The sequence below is a fragment of the Amborella trichopoda genome, chromosome 11 (assembly GCF_054954075.1).
Source record: "Amborella trichopoda isolate Santa Cruz 75 chromosome 11, AtrichopodaSantaCruz75HAP2 v2.0, whole genome shotgun sequence".
In the NCBI taxonomy this organism is placed as follows: domain Eukaryota; kingdom Viridiplantae; phylum Streptophyta; class Magnoliopsida; order Amborellales; family Amborellaceae; genus Amborella; species Amborella trichopoda.
The window spans coordinates 23,230,393-23,248,987 of NC_142346.1; the positions used below are offsets into that span (position 1 = coordinate 23,230,393).

The window sequence follows — 18,595 nt, forward strand, 5'->3', positions numbered from 1 at the left end:
TATTATCGTACAATCCCTAAAGAATGCATGCATTATTTAGAATGTTAAGAACATAAACATAACAACATCCATGCTCCCCGTCCCTAAAGCATCTAACACGATCACACGTCCAACAATACAATCTCTTATCTTTGCAGTATTACAAAAATATCACCCATTTTTACACCCATGTCCCTCTTCTTCCTCAAATAAATGCAATGCTACAGAAAAGGGCTCCTTCAGTGTTTCACCAACATAGGAAGCCCTCTGTTTGAAAGAATTGCCCCCTCTTGCCTCCCAACGAGACACAAAAACCATCATCTAGAGATTTCCAAGATGCATAAAGATTTTGGCGATCAACCATTCAGTGGGTCATTGCAATTGATGCCATGTTGCTGCTTCTCTGACACCTTCGAAGAGTATAAACTGCTTATTAAGTTAATTTTTCTTCTACCAAAAGGGCTTCATCTCTAATGCATTGTAGCCACAACGGAGAAAGTGCCACAACCTTCCCAATAATAATTAGAGTTGGTGAAACCAATTCTGCTGCTTTAACTTTATCCACCAGATACTTCAGTTCAGCAAATACCTGAAGAGCATTTGAGCAAAGATGAGACTCTCTTGCATAATTCAACCCAATGTATAAAACATGGAATGCTTTCGATTGGCCCCTCCAGTGAACTGATTCTGACAGGCAAAACTGGACTATCTAGGTCAACTAAACAAGAAATAAAAATGGTTTAAAGTAGGGCAATTCTTGGGGCCATAGACCCTGAGCGGCCAACCAACGAACGCGGTCCTCCAGATCAAGTGATTTTGAGCCACTTGCTGCCTAGATTCAACCAATTATTGACCAAGCAACTTAGAAAGGATGACAGAACAAGTGAAAACAAGTGCCAAACTCTCTGAAGTTTACCAATTATTATTGACAAAGAGGCGTACTTGCAAGCAACTACAAGAGAAGAGATAGAAAACAAGCAATTGGAAAGGGAGTTGAAGTCACACGTATTATTAACTTGGTGAAGAGGAGAGAAGCAAAAATATTAGGTGGAAACTCAAGTTACATCTGAGAGCATCCATTAGTTGAATTACTTACCATCCGTTGCTGAGGTGTAGTTCCTCTCTCGACTGCAACTGATGGAGTATCAGGTGGGAGACCATCTCGACAAATCAACTTGAGAGCAAGTGAAGGGAGGGTGGACAATCCCATGTACACTATCAATGTTGTATCAAGAGCAGCAGCATTCTCCTCAATGAAAAGAGGGTCAGACCCTCCTTTCCTGGAATGCCCAGTGAGAAACCTAACGCTGCTTGCAAAAAAAGAAACATCAACATCTGAAAACTCGAACACTACTGACATCCTCAATTGCAGTCACTGGGACAAGGCAGTAGCTTAACAATTGCTTTAAAATAAGACGGTACATATCACTAAAATTTACGAAAACAGGAAGCCGTTAGTGATCATTTTGTTGTGTTTGGGGAGTACAGATAAATTATCGTTACATGATCTTTATGTTTGAGCTTATTACATATAAAGATTCTTAGTCAATCTACCATAAGAATTTTAATTTTGAATCTGATAAACCATGTGTCCACAATAAATAGGTAGAGGTATGAAAAAACCAGTAGTTACATAAATGTAGGGAAAGTTTGGAACTATAAAATCGATCTGATAACTTCATTACTAATATGTGAACCTTGGATGGGTATAAAAGTACTAAGCAACTCCAAATAAAACACTAGCATGGCAATACTAGTGTGTAGAAGAGAGCCCAATAAGACATTGAGGACATATCTATTGGACGCTAAAAAATTTACAAGAGACAAGAATATCAGTTACGAATCCCGCTTCACCTAAATCTCTATGCCATGAAAGGCAAAAGCCACTACTAACTGCACAGAAGCCAGCCAAACGAACATCCAGCCATATCAGGGTCATGCTTGTGTGCCTACAAAAGGAAAAGTAGAGACCAAAATGGCTTGACTGATCCGCAAACTCACAAGCATGACTGAAGATCAAAAATCTTTCCAGAGATGTCTAGCTTAATTTCCAAAAGCCAAATAAAATATCTCAATGTTCGCCTTACTGTCATTGCAGATAAAAATGCAATTGCACTTATCAATCCAACTGCCAGTGGTCAACAGTACACAAAATAGATGGTGAAACATTTCCTGCTTTCCATTAAAGAGAGAAATGCATGGTTCTTAAAGCCCAAGAAACCATATCTTAGCCTTTCCAAACATGTTACAGTTGCTTATCATCTTACATGTATCATAAGGAACCACCTAGGGTGTCGTTTCCACAGCAAAACATCTAATTCTATTTAGGTTGGATCATAACTACATTGTGTCTTCCACATTTTCCCAAATTCTAGATTTCCCCAGAGAAAATCAAAAGGTCATAGATCTTAAGTAACTAGTACAGTGCGATGAGTCTTCATCTTCACCCCTTTCATCTGCAACTCTGAGTGATCCTTTGATCCACAAAAGAGCAAGAACAAAAAATTCAAAATCATTTTTCAGTCTGGCCCATGCGCCTCTAGCAAGCATACTTTCAGAGAAACGGTGCTCCAGATTTTGAGATTTCCCTTAGGGCTGTCTAAAGAACATATCTGTATAATCTGTGGAACAGAAGCCTGTGTATCTCTTTTTTTTTTGTTCCAGTAGGCTGCCCTTGTAGTTTATAGTATCAAATGAACTTCTATTCATTTTTTATCAAATAATTGAATATTTAATTAAATGCCTCCACAAGATATTTCTCATGGCTGCAGCATGACCATTGGATGCAGTTGCGCACGTGTAATGCTTATCTCTTTGTGTGGACAAAACCACCAAAAAATAATCTCTCTATGTTGATGATGTGAGTGTTTTCCTCTATCTTGTTTATTCCACAACTATATTATGCAGTCATAGACACTAGAGGCAACCAACTCTCATTGAAGGCGTAAGCCCCATCTAAGGCATCAAAAATAACAAAAACTACATGCACATCATACTTCAGACTAATTATAACGTTCACTTTAGAAAATGTAGTAGTCTTAATTACATAAAATGACAATAAGGCATAAAATGATTGATTCTAAATTTGTAAGTCCACCCAAGAAAGAATAAATGCAACTTGTAAGCGAGGAGTAATACCATTCCATCCAAGGAACACAATGCATGATAGCGAGGAGTAAGACAATTCCATCCAAGGAAACAATGTATGACAACTCAGTGATCTACTCAAAAACAAAAGTATGATAAGAACGGCAGTTATCACTGCAACACTAGAGAAACAAACAGTTGAAGAGGCAGATTATGCATGACCTTTAAGCAGTAAACTGGAATTAAACCGACCAATGAACACTACAAGCATCTTCAATACCTAACAGGATTCCCATAGAATGCCCAGAGAAATCAGGCTACAGATGGAGAAAGCAATCCGGACTGGCAAAACAATTGTCCACCCAGCCTCCGATTTGTTAGCAAACCAATAGGTGACATTGATTTAGGAAGTTATCTCCTACACATGTTAATTTTTGGTTCAAAATATTCCATTACCTCAATCCTGTACTACCCAGTTATGCTTTCTCACATGCGACATAAATACACAACTGGATTAAAAATTAAAACTTATAACATGCTTTTAATGATTGAAAAAACACTTCTCACTAAATAGAGCAGGATAATCAATTGGCATAGATGATCCATGAAGAAAGCCCAAGGTTACTAGTAACAACCCTAAAACATTGGATTTTACATTACAATATATTACTTCTCACCCAGTAAATTAATGAAAATTCCAATGCAGTGCTTTCAAGGCATGTAAGTTTTGAGCTGACCTATTTGCAACACCACGATGTGTCAAAGGGATCCCCAACTCTGCAGCAATTCCTGAAGCAGCTGTGATACCTACATAATTTATAAAATATCACTTTTACTCCGACATAGTTTCTTCATGAGCAATTCAATAAGCATTAAAACCTAAAAATGGCTCAATGAAGAGACTACAGCAAAATCAAACTTATGGAACATTTGTGTGACTTATACCTGGTATAACCTTTACATGAATTCCTTGTTGTTGAAGGAAATCCATCTCCTCTCCACCCCTCCCAAAGATCTGCAAAAGGTAATAATAGATAGCAATTAAATAAGCTGTAGGGACATAAGAAAGAAAACAGTTTGGCAAAACTCACTTATGCATTACCAGCACCAACTCAACATCCCGAATTGACAAATATAAAAAATATCCCTTTCATAAAATTAGTATGCTTGTGTCCTGTATTGTTTTCCAGTATTGCCAAACAGAATTTGCAAGGCCCAGTCATGGTTGCAAATCCGACAACCTTTAAAGAATTTGCAAATTCAGATATTGCCAAACAGAATTTGCAAGGCCCAGTCATGATTGCAAATCCAACGCCCTTTAAAGAACTCATATTCCATCTCAAGCAAAAATGTCAATCAACCAAACAAACCACAATAAGGATTAGAGGTAGGGTCCAAAGGAAAATCCATACCAATGGGTCGCCGCCTTTCAGCCTCACTACTGTGGCACCCACTTCTGCAAAGCTCAGCAGCAGCTCATGGATCTCATCCTAAAAACAAGACCACCAACCCAATTAAAGCAAGCTTTCATTACACCACACACACCCAAATAAGAAACACAAGGAAATCCAGAGAAAGAAAAATCGACATAAACTGAAGGCCATGACATAGACTGGCCCCGGTACAATATACAGAGCCAAACAAACTCTCAAATTTTCAGGAGCAAAAAATTGAGAGAAAAAGCCAGTTTTAGATCATAGAAATTTATCTATCAAAATTCACCATTGTTTGGATGAATTACCCGAATTGCAGAAACCCAATAAGGTATGACTCTGCTTTAAAACCATAATAAATCAAAGGGTGAATCTTTTATGCTAAATCCAAGCTCGCAGTAAACATGTCAGAGTTTTTGAAAGTGGAACCCACTAGCCAGACATAAATTTCCCCATCCAAAAGAACGAAACCAGAACCCAAATCAAACAGTCATGCCCCCTGCAAACTGAAAACCCAAGCATAGGAGACAGAACAATGCGAACTGATAGAAGTCCGTGGTAACCAGTGAAGGAAATTGGAAAAGAGATATAAAGAAAATTAAAGAATTTCACACAAAACATTTTCACCATGAATGGAGGAAGCGAAATTATACCTGAGTTCTACTGTGGTAACCAGCAGTTTTCCCAACATAGAGCATTTTAGCATCAGGTTGAACCAAATCCATGATATCATTTGAAACCAATCGATCATACAACACTAAATTTGCAGACTTAATCAATCTCAAAGCTTTCACGGTCAAAAGTTCAGGGTCCCCAGGTCCAGTTCCAACCAGATAAACACTTCCAGGCCCTTCTCTCCTTCCTCCGCCTTCACCTGCTCTCCTCGCCTTCAGAGCTTGAAGGAGCTTCTTCAGCTCTGGCAATTGAAGAGCAATGTCGTCATCGCTCCCGGAACCCAAATCACCAGGCAAAGGGCGACTACATTTTTGAGCAACTGGGTACAACCATTGGTCTCTCTCGTATCTCTGCATTGAGTGCTTCTCAGTGAATGGAGAGGTTCTCGGTGTAGAGCAGCGCGGAATGGAGATGGGTAGTCTGTTTGCGGAATCGTGGTGATGAAAAATGTTAGGTTTAGAAGCGATTTGATGAAAAGTAGAAATTTGAGCAGGACTGATCTTGAATACGGTGGCCATGTATCAGAATCGACGGGAGGGAGCTTAATGGAATGTTTAGTGTGGCTGGAAAGGCCTACGTTTTCTTTTCATGTGGAGTGTAACTCGCGCATTCGTGTACAAACCAGTGCAGAAAAGTCCCACGAATATCTCCCTCTTTCCTTGTGCGTACTCCTCTGTCTCTTTCCTATGTCCTTTGTCCTTCTCTTCTCCTCTTCTCCTCCGAGCAGTAGCAGCAGCGGGATCGCCTCCGAGCAGCAGCAGCAGCGGGAGAGTCGGAAGAGGGATGTTATCACAAACATATAACAGCTCCAGTGACCACAGACCTAATAGAGAGAGCGAGAGCGATTCGACAGAACAGAGTTTTTTTATGCGAAGAAAGGAGGGAGGGGTCAGCGTTTTTGGAGGGGTGAAAAGACGGCTTTTCGCCGTGGGAAAGGCCGCGGGCTTTTTTATATAAAATACTAGAGTAATAATATGAAAAAAAATTAATATGCAACAATATTTAACTTTATACAAGCCGGTTAGGTGGGTATATTTATTTCATTAACCAAGCTCCAAGTTTAAAAGTTATTTTTTCGAATTTTGATACACACTTAAGCTATAAAACTCATATTATATCGTTGTAAGTAGTTATGACCTCTTCATCCCAAAAGATTAACGGTCTCATTGTATACAATCTCAAAGTTTATACAAAGCCGAGCCTTTAAACAATCAAATTAGAGTTGGACCTGGTTTTTATGCGGCCACGCCTGCATATGTAGAAATGCGGGCCTATTAATAAATCTATTTTTGGATTTAATTTTTAAGGACATGTAATCTCTAACATGGTGAACATGAATATAATAAATAAATAAATTTTAAAAACTAAAAATACATTCTAGTAAAAAAAACATTTGGAGCGTTAGTTTCCATTGTTTTTAGATGAAACACCTATTTGCATCCAAGCCGCATATGTAGTCAGGCGGTTCAGCCTGTATAAAACAATTTTCCATTAAAATTTAGCGATTTGAATTTCAATCATTTATCCGAATTGGGAATCATTCACATCATTTTGGATATCTCAATGTACCTAGATCTAGACGACTCCTTGAACTAGCTAAGCCGCCAGTCAGGAATCGGCCAATTCTATCAGAACAAAACCTAATCAGACATAACAGGTCTAAACAATCACCTTTTTTTTTTTGGAAGTTGATTAAACATAGGCGGTCCACCCCACCTTTTTTTGGAAGTAGTGCAAATGCCAATTACACACAACGTGTCCCAACCATTGTTAGAAAAACCAGTCGTTTTGAACTGGAACGAACCAGTTAGATTGGAACACTACATTTCCCAATCCGGTTAGAGCAGGTTTTGGGGTTCTAATGTATATATATAACACCACAAAAAAAAATTTGGGCCAAAATCAGACGGTATAAACCCAAACCACTCAATTTTCTTGCTAACAGGACGGTTTTTTACTTAACCGGACCTGTTTTAAAAAAAAAACGTTTTTTTTCGTTGTAATAGGCGTAATAACACGTGTTATATCACTGTGCGTCGTTATTTATTACAAGCGCCGTTTTAGTTAACTGAAGTCACTGGCTTTGTTTAATTCAATATTCGATTCGATTTTGCATACTTCATCAACTTTTTCTGACAATAATTAAACGAAAGTATTGATTTTATTCTATAAAACAAACTATTTGAGAACAAAAACACATCAAAATTATATTTTTCTTGGCTGTTATTTGAATGATCGTCATAATTTTGAGAAAAATCCTCAAATGTACAAATCTTGGTATTGTTTTTTTCTTTTTTCTCTAGGCTTTTTGTAGATGACAGAGACTGCATTCCTGATTTCATAGAAATATAGATATTTTGGACTTGATTTTGATAGATTGCGGCTTCATTTAAGTTGGAAGAAAATAAGGTAAGCCCCAACCCAAATTATAGTTATTTTAAAAAAAAAAAATCCTAGTTTTTCAAGATTTTTAAACAATAATTAAATGAATTATTGATTTTTTCCATAAATATTCCATTTGAGAGCAAAAACACATCAAAATTGAATTTTTCTTAACCGTTATTTGGGTGTTTCTCATAACTTTGAGAAACATCCGTAAATCTACAGATTTTGGCCTTTTTTTACTTTTTCTTGATCAAAATGTGGGGTTTTTGTGGATGATATAGATATTCAAACTACTACACTCCTGATTTCATTGAAATCTAGAGATTTCGGACTAGATATTGACATATAACAACTTCATTTGAGTTAGAAGTAAATAGGGTAAGCTCCTACCTGAATTATAGTTAAAAAATTCATAGTTTTTTAGGCTTTTTCAAATAATAATAGAAATAAATTATTGATTTTATTCTATCAAATATTTGATTTGAGAATAAAAACATACCGTAATTGAATTTTTCTTCGTCGTTATTTGAGTGTTCATCATAATTTTGAGAAAAATCCGCAAGTCTTCAATTCTTGACGTCGTTTTTTATTTTTTCTCAATCAAAATGGGGGCCTTTTGCAGATTACAGATATATTAAGAATACAGTGCTCTTGATTTCATCGAAATCCAAAGATTTTGGGCTAAATTTTGATAGATTACAGTTTCTTTTGAGCTAAGAAGAAAACTGGATACTCGACCAAGTGAGAATTTCAGAGAAGTGACAAGGCTGGTGGATAATTAGCGTAACGTGGTAGCGAAATGGGTTTGGTAACTGAGACTGGCTCAAGGGATTGCTACTAGACGCTATTGTCGATATCGACTAGCTAAGCACGATGGTCGGTTTGTCGTGGTAATAAAGCGAGCCAAGCGAACCTGGTGCAACAACATTACGGCTAGATGACAGGACTGCCATAAGATGCTAACCTCAATCCCTCTTGGTCGAATGAAAGAGTAGCAGAGGAATGGTTAAAGAGAAGAAGGGAATGGGCAGAGGGAGAGAGAAGCAGGAAGAGAGGAGAGAGAAGAAGGAAGAGGAGATGTAGTCGGTGCTAGACATTGCTGACTATTTCAGGAGATGGGAGAGAGAGGAAGCAGTCGGCGCTAGGCTTCGCTGACTGTGTCAGATGAGAAGAGAGGAAGAACCAATTGGCACTAAGTCTCGTCAACTGACAGAAGAAGAAAGGGAAAATCAGCCGGTGCTGAGTCTCGCCGACTGATAGCAGGGGAAAGAGAAAACCAACCGGTACTAGGTCTTGCCAACTGACAGAAGAAGAGAGAGAAGACCAACCGGCGCTAGGTCTCGTCGATAGGTAGAAGAAGAGAGAGAAGACCAACTGGTGTTAGGTCTTGTCGACTGGTAAAAGAAGAGAGAGAAGATCAACCGACGCTAGGTCTTACCAACTGGTAGAAGAAGGGAGAGAAGACCAACCAGTGCTAGGCCTCGCCGACTAATAGAATAAGAGGGAGAAGACCAACCGGCGATAGGTCTTGCTGACTAATAGAAGAAGAGAGATGAGGCCAACCTGCGCTAGACCTCACCAGTTGACAGAAGAAGATAGAAAAGACCAACCGGTGCTAGGTCTTGTCAGTTGACAGAAGAAGATAGATAAGACTAACCAACGATGGGCCTTACCAGTTAACACAAGAAGATAGAGAGGACCAACCGGCGCTAAGTCTCAGCAATTGATAGAAGAAGATAGAGACGAGAATAGAAGATGAGAGAGAGAGAGAGATAGAGATGAAGAGAGAGAAAGAGAAGAAGAACGAGAGAGAGAGAGAAAGCGAGAGAAGAGAGAGAAGAGAGAGAGGAGGACAGAGAAGGTTGCCTATCCGAAGGGTACTGGCCCTTTTATTCTCTCTCCTTTCTCTCTCTCCAAGACGTACTCACAGGCTCAAGCAATGGATCAAAATTTTATTGAATCCTCAAATAATGAATCGAGCGTTGAGAGTCCTCTTTATAATGAGGCAATGCTTGTTTATATAAAATTGTGCCCAAACATGGGTGGATTGATCAAAATGAAACTTAATTAATAAAAATTAAGATTTAATTGAATTAAAAAAAATCTAAAAATGGGTACAAAATGATTGTTTTGCCCCTACTTAACAATGTGTGGAATTTCATAACAGTCCCTGCTGCCCCCCGAGATCTTGCGTGATCTTCTATGGCTAACCCAAGGGTGTTCTGATGCCCGTTTAATTTAAAGGTTATTGTTTTCTTTTAGGGCTCGGCATGACGATCGTTTTGTTACCAATTTCGAACCATGAATCATGTTTTTAAGCCATGATCACGAGACTTGAAATTTGTTTGAGTCTTGGAAACTTTGGATCAATGATGAACTTGTTCCTTGATGTTTTTCTGTGATTTCTTCATAGTAGTGCACTGACCATGCCGTCACGATCGTGTGGCAACAAACAGAATGTGATTTGGAACCCGAACGAAGATTTCGCAACTTTTAAGTTTTGTCAGAATCTGGAATCCGACGACCGGAATTTCAGTTACTTCGTCGGCTTCGTGCATGAAATCTAACCGTCAATGATAGCCCTAGACCTTATGCACACAATGGAATTAGTTTCGTGTTGATCCGTTGCATGAGCATCGTGATTTGGTCCATCAAGCGAGGTGTGTCGCTGCTGAATTTTATGCAATTTCTTTACGGATCGACAACTTTTCTCTAGCTTTTCTCCAGCTTTTCTCCCTGCTCGGACATTGTCTCTGGGCGCGCCACATATCGAATTGTTCGTCTTAATGAAACGAATACGCTCGCCAAATTTGGGAGCGATCCGAATTGGAACGAGTGAGTTACGGGCCCTAAAAGTAATTGCCCATCACTGTAAAACAGTCACCTTTAATGGTGTTTTGGTTTAATGAGGCCACACGGGAATAGTGTGTGACCTCTTATGTTTCAATGTTTGGCTCATATCTTTGTCCTAGAGTATCCGATTAAGTCGAAACTTAGCTCATAAGGGTTTTCGACCGTACTGAATATAATGGTGGCGGTTCCACAGTGATTTGAGATACCGAAAATGTAGTTCCAATTGTAGGGTCCGTTTCAGGGTACTGGAGGTCATTTTTCCGAAAATTGTTCCTTTGTGTTCACTGCTTTAAACATGTCAAAATGCGATGAAACTTGACAAGTAGTATTTTGGAGTGCTGATGACGATCTTGACCCATTATGGGGGCACTTTGAGACTGTCGGGAATTTCTACTGTTTTGTTGGCTTTATTGACCTGCTTCCTACCAGAGACCAAGGTGCTGAAAAATATGCTCAAACACACATATGCCACAAAAAAAAAAGTTTCATCATCACACACATTCAAGTAAGTAGAAAAAGATGAAATTTCATGAATTTTATCAAGCAAGTACATATCCCCATGAGCTTTCCCCCATATAATGATTTTCCTATTAATCTCAATTGAAATTTTTCCATCCTTGAAACGAACTTCATATCCCTTGGCATCAAGCCTCCTGACTAACAACAAGTTACAATGAAGGGAATGAGCATAAAGAGTATCAAAAAAGAGCAAGAAGTTCCCATTTGGGATAGCTAATTTGTAAGTACCAATACCCAATACATCAAACTTAGAATCATTGCCCATAAAGATGACATGTTCTCCAACTTTAAGCTCTTTAAGTTCCACAAAGCCCTATCCAAACTTGGATATGTGTTTAGTGGCCCCAGAGTCCACCCACCAACAATCAATAGATACATTAACTATTAAACAATCAACTATTACATACAAGTAGTCACGACATTGGTTGGGTGTCTTGAGTACCCCCTTGTTTGGGCATTGGGATTTAAAATGTCTCATCTTCCCACAAATGAAACATGCCCTCTTCGGTCCATTGTGCATAGGCTTCTTGTTTTTTTTTTCAACATTCTATCTTTTATTATTGTTCCAAGGTTGATAAGGTTTTCTTTTGTTTTATGATTTTTCATTTCAAGGGTTTTGAGAATGAGCAACGCGAATTGCATCAACCCTCCTTGAAGATCTACGATCTCCTTCATATTTCAATTCAACAACAAGATTTTGAAGTGTAAGATCCTTACGGTTTAAAGATAAAGTAGTCATAGCAGATACCCAAGAATTAGGCCAACTATTCAATATAGTTAAAACTTGTTGTTGATCATTCAAAGCATAACCAGCACTTATAAGTTGTTTGCCCAACAAAATCATTTTCCCAACATGTTCAACCATAGAGTCATTTTCTTTCATCTTAAAAGAATAGTACTCTTGAGTCAAAACTCTTAAATTACTCGTAGAAGTCACCCCAAATTGTATCTCCAATTCATCAGAAATATCTTTTGCTTTTTTAAATTTATTAAAACTCAATAATAATTCATCATCCATATTTTTCAAAATTATGTTTCTACACATCTTATTTTCTTTTTCCCAATTAGCATAAGATGATTTTCCTGCTCTATTGTTAACATCAGTGGCTTCAATAGAAACTACAATTGAAATAATGTGATATAAATTTTCATGCTCTAAAATCAAAGCTAATATTCTTTTCCACGAATTATAATTCGGCCCATTGAGTCTTTCTATCTTCAATTTCAGTTTAGGATATATGCATGATAACAAATACAGACCAAGAAAAAAATAAATCTAGTTTATAGATGCGATCTCACCGGGCGATAGTATGGACTATCAAGAATAGAGCTCAAAAAAATATGCAACAATCTGTGAATTGAAGAAGCCTCGATGTGAATCCAGCTCAATCAATAATTCTTCCAAACTTTCTAATCAAAAAATGAGACCCAAATTGCTAAAAAACAACAATATAGTATTCAAGTAGATTATTTTCTCTCTCTAAATTTGGGAAAAAATTGATATAGATTAAACCGCAGTGAAATAGAAAAAGATTCACAGATTATGAAACACTAGAGAAGATTACTCTCTATTATCTCAGGATAATAAACAACAATGAAAGCATATATATGAGCAAGATAGGAGAATACACATTATCTCTGAAAGGGGGGAATAATTGAAAGACTTGTTTTTGGTGAAGGGTTTAGCCCATTCTTTTGTAGTGAATCTGAGCAGCCAACAAAAAATGAAGAAAATTAAAAAAAAAAAAAAAGCATCGTTGGTCATGGATGCCAATTACAGGATTTTGGGGGGCCATGATCTTTGCTTAATTGTCTGAATACTACGATAGATGAAAAAAAAAACAAAAAAATCCCATATTTATGTTTCTTCTTTTCCCTCATTCAAAAAAAATTGGGCGAACCCTTAGGGAGTAAAAAAAAACTGAAAGAAAACGGATATTTCTCTATTGAAATAGCAAGTGCAAAAAAAAAAAGGGTAAAAAAAAACTCATATTTTGGCTCAATAGAGTTATTGCTAGAGAGAGAAACAGAGCCTTTTAAAAAATATTTGTTTGAAGATTAAAGATATAATCAAACCTAGAAAAAAAAATTACCTCCTTTGCTCCTCTTTCTTCATCATTGAATCCTCAAAATCGGCAAAAGATTTATGGATCGTTATTTATAAACAAAACAGGAGAAAATCTATCCCTTTTGATGTATCAAGAGAGAGAAAATGGACCAGGAGATGCTGCCTCTAGATTTGACAGAGAGAGAGAGAGGAAAGGAGTTGTGGTTTTATGGAAGTTGAAGGATGGGAGACTTATCCTTTTAAGTATAAAGGGAAGGGTGGAAAATAAATTGTTGAAAATGCCCTTGTAAAGTTTTTGAATTTGAGTTATAATAACTTGTTATGGGTAGTATAAGTAAATTACTACATAAGTGATAAAAAACATAGGTCTAATTTTATTTATTTATTTATTTATTTATTTGGCATAAAAAATTATGTATATCGATCTTCATTATATAGTTAAAAAAACTCGGGCAAGTCAATTTTTAAAAGCTAATTTAGCTAACTTGGCTCTGATACCAACGTTAGTCCCAATAATAATAATAATAATAATAATAATAATAATAAATAAAATAAAATCGACAAACAACTTATTCGGATATGTCTTTAAATCACACGAGGGACTTAAGGTTCCATACCAAAACCTATAGACCAAGCTATCCGATGACAAGCAACCTTGAAAGTCTACTTGGTGAATCTCCTTCACCAATTTTCCATCATTCTCTCTCTTACTTGAGGGGTTAACCTCTTTTTATAGAAAACCATATTTTGTGACTCTCACATTTATGGTCTCTAAGAGTTTAGATCCAAGTGTAACTCTTGCCTTAATTTCCTTAAGTGTAGCAAATTATGATTAACAAGTTGTCACCAAACTATTAATCTTATGCAATGAGCTAAACATGTCATTAGTGTACTGATGACTCTCATAATAGGATGTCATCCAAGCATTCTTACAACTTGATAAAAAGATATTTAAAAATTAAATAATTTTGTACATCTATAATATAAAAAAAATTCTTACAAAAAATCCAAACACCTCACTAGTTTTCCCTCCAGTGACATTGGGTTTTCCCTCCAGTGCAACATCCTATGAAAGCTCCAACATGGATCCTAGTATAGGGCATTTCCTCATATCAACCATATGGGATTTCATATATACTATATAATATGGCTTTTGTACCATTATTGAAAAATAAATTCTCGAGATAAGAGGGCCTGATAGGCTATATTTCCAACAAAGCCCTACGATGCAAATTCCCTTACAATTGTGTGGATGGCAACAAATGTTTCGACAGATCTGGTGGGGCCACTATACTCTGACCATTTAGTTATAGGCTTATCAAGTTTGCACCAGTAGCATGTATCGACTTCTTCACCAATGGAGTCGCCAAAAAGATATATGGTTCGAATTGCTGGTGTGTGTGTGCTCTTGTGATTCAATTACGTCTAAAAATAAAACGGATGCATACCAAAGGCACACAATAGAAACCGACAACTGTATTGCTATGAGAAGCAAATACAAAGGGAGGAAGTTCACTTCCGAATCTAGTAGAACCCGAACCCTCTTAGACCACCCGTATTTCGTATCGGGGACGCCCTCTCACTGAAATTTGGTCGTGCTAACAGTTTAGAATGAGGCAGAACCTCAAATGATTGAAGAAGCTAACCGCTCACGAGAGACCCATGTACCCTCCAAACTCCTGACGACAAGCCCATGAACTTTCTGCTTCGAAAGTAGGCAGTCTGAGTTTTTTTTTTTTTTTGCTTTTGAGAAGTTTTTGGTTCTTGAAATTGAGAATTCCTAATGGTATTTTGGGCAATTTAGTTTTTTGGGGTTTGTGGGATTTTTTGGGATTTTTTTGAGACTTTTTGGGGATTTTCTATTTTTAAGGGTATTTTGGGTATTTATGATTTAAGGGAGGGTAATTTGGACTTGGACCCTCCCTCTCATGCCCGTGTAGCATCTTGGGCCACCCTCTGTCAAGGTTTAGTCGACATCATTTCGGCAGCATCACCCCTGCACGAGATCACTTGGAAGACATGCATAAAAGGGGCTGACTTAGTGTCAGAAACCCCATTGGGGTGGATCCACGGACGATGTCAGATGGGCCCGAAGCCCAACCAATGCAACGGCTAGGACCCAACCCCTCGTCACTTCAAGCTTGGAACTTTTAAAGGTATTTTCGATACTTTAAGATTTTTGGAAAAATTTTGGGATTTTTGCTAATTTTAAAGTTATTTTGGAGATTTTGATAAAGTTGGGGGTAGTTTGGGAACTATGGTATGGAGGCAAAGGTAGTTTGGGAAGTTCAAATTCTCTATCTCTAGGATTTCTCTCTCTAGGTTAGGATTTTGATTTTCTAACCCTTACAAAATAAGACTAAAAGAGCTTTTATAGACGTGGAAAAATGTGGGTAGGTTACTAAAACATGGTGGGTGGAAAATCAAAAGCATGGCTCAAAGGTGGGTAGATTATTAAAAATAATTTCAAGCAAGAACTGAAAGTTATCAAAAAAGACATCTAAACTTTGAAATTTTCAATGATTTGCCCTTGAAGAGGTTGCTTTCATCATCTACCACCAAAACCAATCAAATGAAACAATTATTTCACCATTTCGACCTATTTTTCTTCTCTAAAATTGTGAAGCAACCAACCACATTCCAATTGAAACAAATATGAATGAAAACCATCCCCGATCGGCTAAGTTTTTTTAATTTTGAGTTTTGATTTTCCATTTAGAGTAAAAACTATGTGCTCGAATTCAACCGTTATTTAGTCATCAACTAGTAGAATCTTTCGGAGATGCCGAGTCTGATGTTTACGAAAAATTTTGTCTCAAGATGATGTCAGATTGAAAAGATATAGCTCTTTTATTTCTTTTCCTTTATGGAAAATGTAACCTCATAAATTTAGGCAACTTCTTACTAACATTTGCCCCTTTAATCGGAACAACATACTGAAATTTGGGTTCATTTGCTGTAGGAATTGAGAGATATGCCCTCAACTTTCTGCACAAAAAAGCAGTTGCTTGCTATAATTCCAATAAAGATGTGAACCACAGGCATAGTATGGTCTGCTCCTCTTTTCTTCATGGTCCCCCAACGTGCCATTAAAAGTGGTACTGAAAAATGCACTTTTGGGTATCCAATTTGGCTGAAATTTGTATCAATAGCATTTGTCATCATGAACTTCTTCTCATGAAAGTTTGAAGCCCATTAGCCACTCGTTTATAGGGATCCTCTTGTAAAGTTGAAATGATTTTAGATCGACCCTACATGCGGTTCAAGAAGTTTGATAAGTCATTTCTCCTTCATTCGAAGTCAAATTGAGTTCAAATTTGGTCCATAGACTATCATTCTTCCCATAAAGTTATTGGGTCCTTAATCTTTGTATATCTTGAGAAAGCTTTGTAAATTGGACTTAGATCAATGTTGTGAAATGGATGGTTGAGTTTCGTCAAACCATATCTTGGTCATCTAGTCTCAGATTGACCTGATTTTTGGAGACTAGCTTTAGAATACCTTGGATTAAATATTAATCTGTTGGATTATCATTTTGGTCCATTTTTTTAAGAGTTGAATAGAGATTTAGAAGGAGAAGGCCGACTTTTTGAAGGAATTTATTTTTGGTTTATTGTTGTTTTTGCAATTTTTTGTTATCTAGTATTTTAGCTAAAGTTAGGGGTAGATTAGGGATCTTTTATGGTTTATTTTAAGTGAAGCGACTTATGGTATATATTTATAATATTTTTGGGTGTTAGGGTATCTAACACTTTAAGGGCATGAAAGTAAAAATATAATGGAAATAGTGCTAGCAAACACTATTTATTCCATAGTGGCATTTCATTAGGGTTGTAAAGTCTTCTTCTTAGCAACTCAAAAGCATATGTCCAACGTTTCTTACAAAAAATTGCACCATAAGTTTTTTCAATAGTCTAAAAATGGAAAAATAAAGAGTGAGAGATGACAAAGACATAAAATAACAAACAAATAAAATAGATGACAAACTCCAACAATCTCTCAAATGTTCAGAGTCCAAGAACCAAAATAAAAAGGAAGAAGGATAAATCATATTTAGAAAATAGACGGCAAGAAAAGCTTCAAACTTTCTTTCGTATTATCTCTCTCTCTCTTTCTCTCTCTCTCTCTCTCTCTATATATATATATATATATGAAAATGCTCTAGTGAGCCAGTGGGCTCACAAGTAAAAATGAGCCCAACGGCCCATATTAAATCTGGGCCGATCACGGATGCCTGATAGTGTTTGAATTTTACTTTTTTTCTACAAATTCAAATCACTTAAAATTTTAGGCGTGTGTTCTTTTCATCAAGTCGCACATAATAAAAATATTAAAAAAATAATCCGAAAAAACAAAATTGATCAAAATACGCTCGAATCTTTATAGGGGTATTTTGGTGAATTTTTTCATTTAAAATATTTTTTGATAGTTTTTGAAAATTTAACTATTTTTTATGAATACATTTCTAAAATTTCAAGTGATTTATATTTGTAGAAAAAAATAAAATTCAAACATTATCAAGCATCCGTGATCGTCAGATCGGGCCAGATTCAATCTGGGCCATTGAGTTCATTTTTACTTGTGAGCCCACTGGCTCTCAGGATCATTTTCCATATATATATATATATATATATATATATATATATATATATATATATATATATATATATATATATATATATATAGTTTAGGAAAAATATATCTATATACCATCTTTTTAAGTTTCATTTCTCAACATATCTAAGGTTTCAAAACATATCTTGCATCATAGAGATGCCATGTATTATAGCTTCTAACTCCCTTAGACCAACTTTGACTCAACTTTTTAACCTAAAAAAAAGTTCAAAAGATATTTTTTCTATTCCATTATAAACCTCCTTTTTTCTCTCTTCCCGTGTTTATCTCCAAACCTTTCTCTCTTTTTTCCAAGATTAAAAAAAGATATTTTTTCAATATTGAAAAAACAATAAAATATTGGGGAGAAACATAGGAAGAGAGAGAATGGGGTTTAGATAGGAATTGAAAAAAATGATGTCTTTTAAACTTTTATTTGAAATAAAAAGAGGAGGTAAAGTTGGTCTAGGGGTTAGAAGATATAACACATGAGATTTCTATGTATCAAGTCTTTTAAACTTTTGTTTGGGATAAAAAGATGGGTTAAAGTTGGTCAAGGGTTTAGAATATCTGCTTCTCTATTCAATTCTTGCAATATCCATGGATAATCATTTTCTTTCTTCATCTAGTTTATGACATTAAGAGAATCCCCTTCAGCTATTATAGGTTTGTTAATTTCTTTTACCAACTTCAAACCTTTAAGCAGAGCCCTCAATTCAGCTTTATTTATAGTTTTCCTCCCCACTAGTCCATAATATTTCAGTAGAACATTCCCTCCACAATCTTTAACTAAACCACCAATTCCAGTAGGCCCTGGATTCCCAGCTAAACTACCGTTAAAATTTAATTTAAGCCAACTCATTTCAGTTTCTATCCAAATTCCTACTCTAATCCTCTTAATCGATTTTTCATTGAGAAGTTCCTGTAAATTATATATGACATATGTTCTACTCACTCCCCACGATTCAACTCTAACAGCCAA

At 36.5% G+C, this 18,595-nt stretch overlaps 1 protein-coding gene and 1 long non-coding RNA gene across 2 annotated transcripts; both read right to left on the bottom strand.

Moving 5' to 3' along the window:
• Positions 1–2: 2 nt before the first annotated feature.
• Positions 3–6,011, bottom strand: LOC18446544 (S-adenosyl-L-methionine-dependent uroporphyrinogen III methyltransferase, chloroplastic). Its single transcript, XM_006856660.4, has 6 exons — positions 5,153–6,011; positions 4,479–4,556; positions 4,012–4,081; positions 3,804–3,873; positions 1,076–1,286; positions 3–568 (listed from the first exon to the last, which is right to left on the bottom strand). The coding sequence occupies exons 1-6, from the start codon at positions 5,690–5,692 to the stop codon at positions 413–415; spliced, it is 1,125 nt and encodes a 374-aa protein (XP_006856722.1). The 5' UTR covers positions 5,693–6,011; the 3' UTR covers positions 3–412.
• Positions 6,012–11,483: 5,472 nt separating this feature from the next.
• On the bottom strand, positions 11,484–13,207 carry LOC148779802 (uncharacterized). The gene is made up of 2 exons (XR_016044666.1): positions 13,025–13,207; positions 11,484–12,341 (listed from the first exon to the last, which is right to left on the bottom strand). It is a non-coding gene; the product is annotated as an uncharacterized LOC148779802 (long non-coding RNA).
• Between the last annotated feature and the right edge of the window lie 5,388 nt (positions 13,208–18,595).

Coding starts and splice junctions, on each gene's coding strand:
- LOC18446544 (XM_006856660.4), bottom strand. CDS start 5,692: ATGGCCACCGTATTCAAGATCAGTCCTGCTCAAATTTCTACTTTTCAT. Junction 4,082..4,478: donor TGAAAGGCGGCGACCCATTG/GTATGGATTTTC, acceptor TACCTTTTGCAG/ATCTTTGGGAGGGGTGGAGA. Junction 1,287..3,803: donor CATCGTGGTGTTGCAAATAG/GTCAGCTCAAAA, acceptor TTTTGCAAGCAG/CGTTAGGTTTCTCACTGGGC.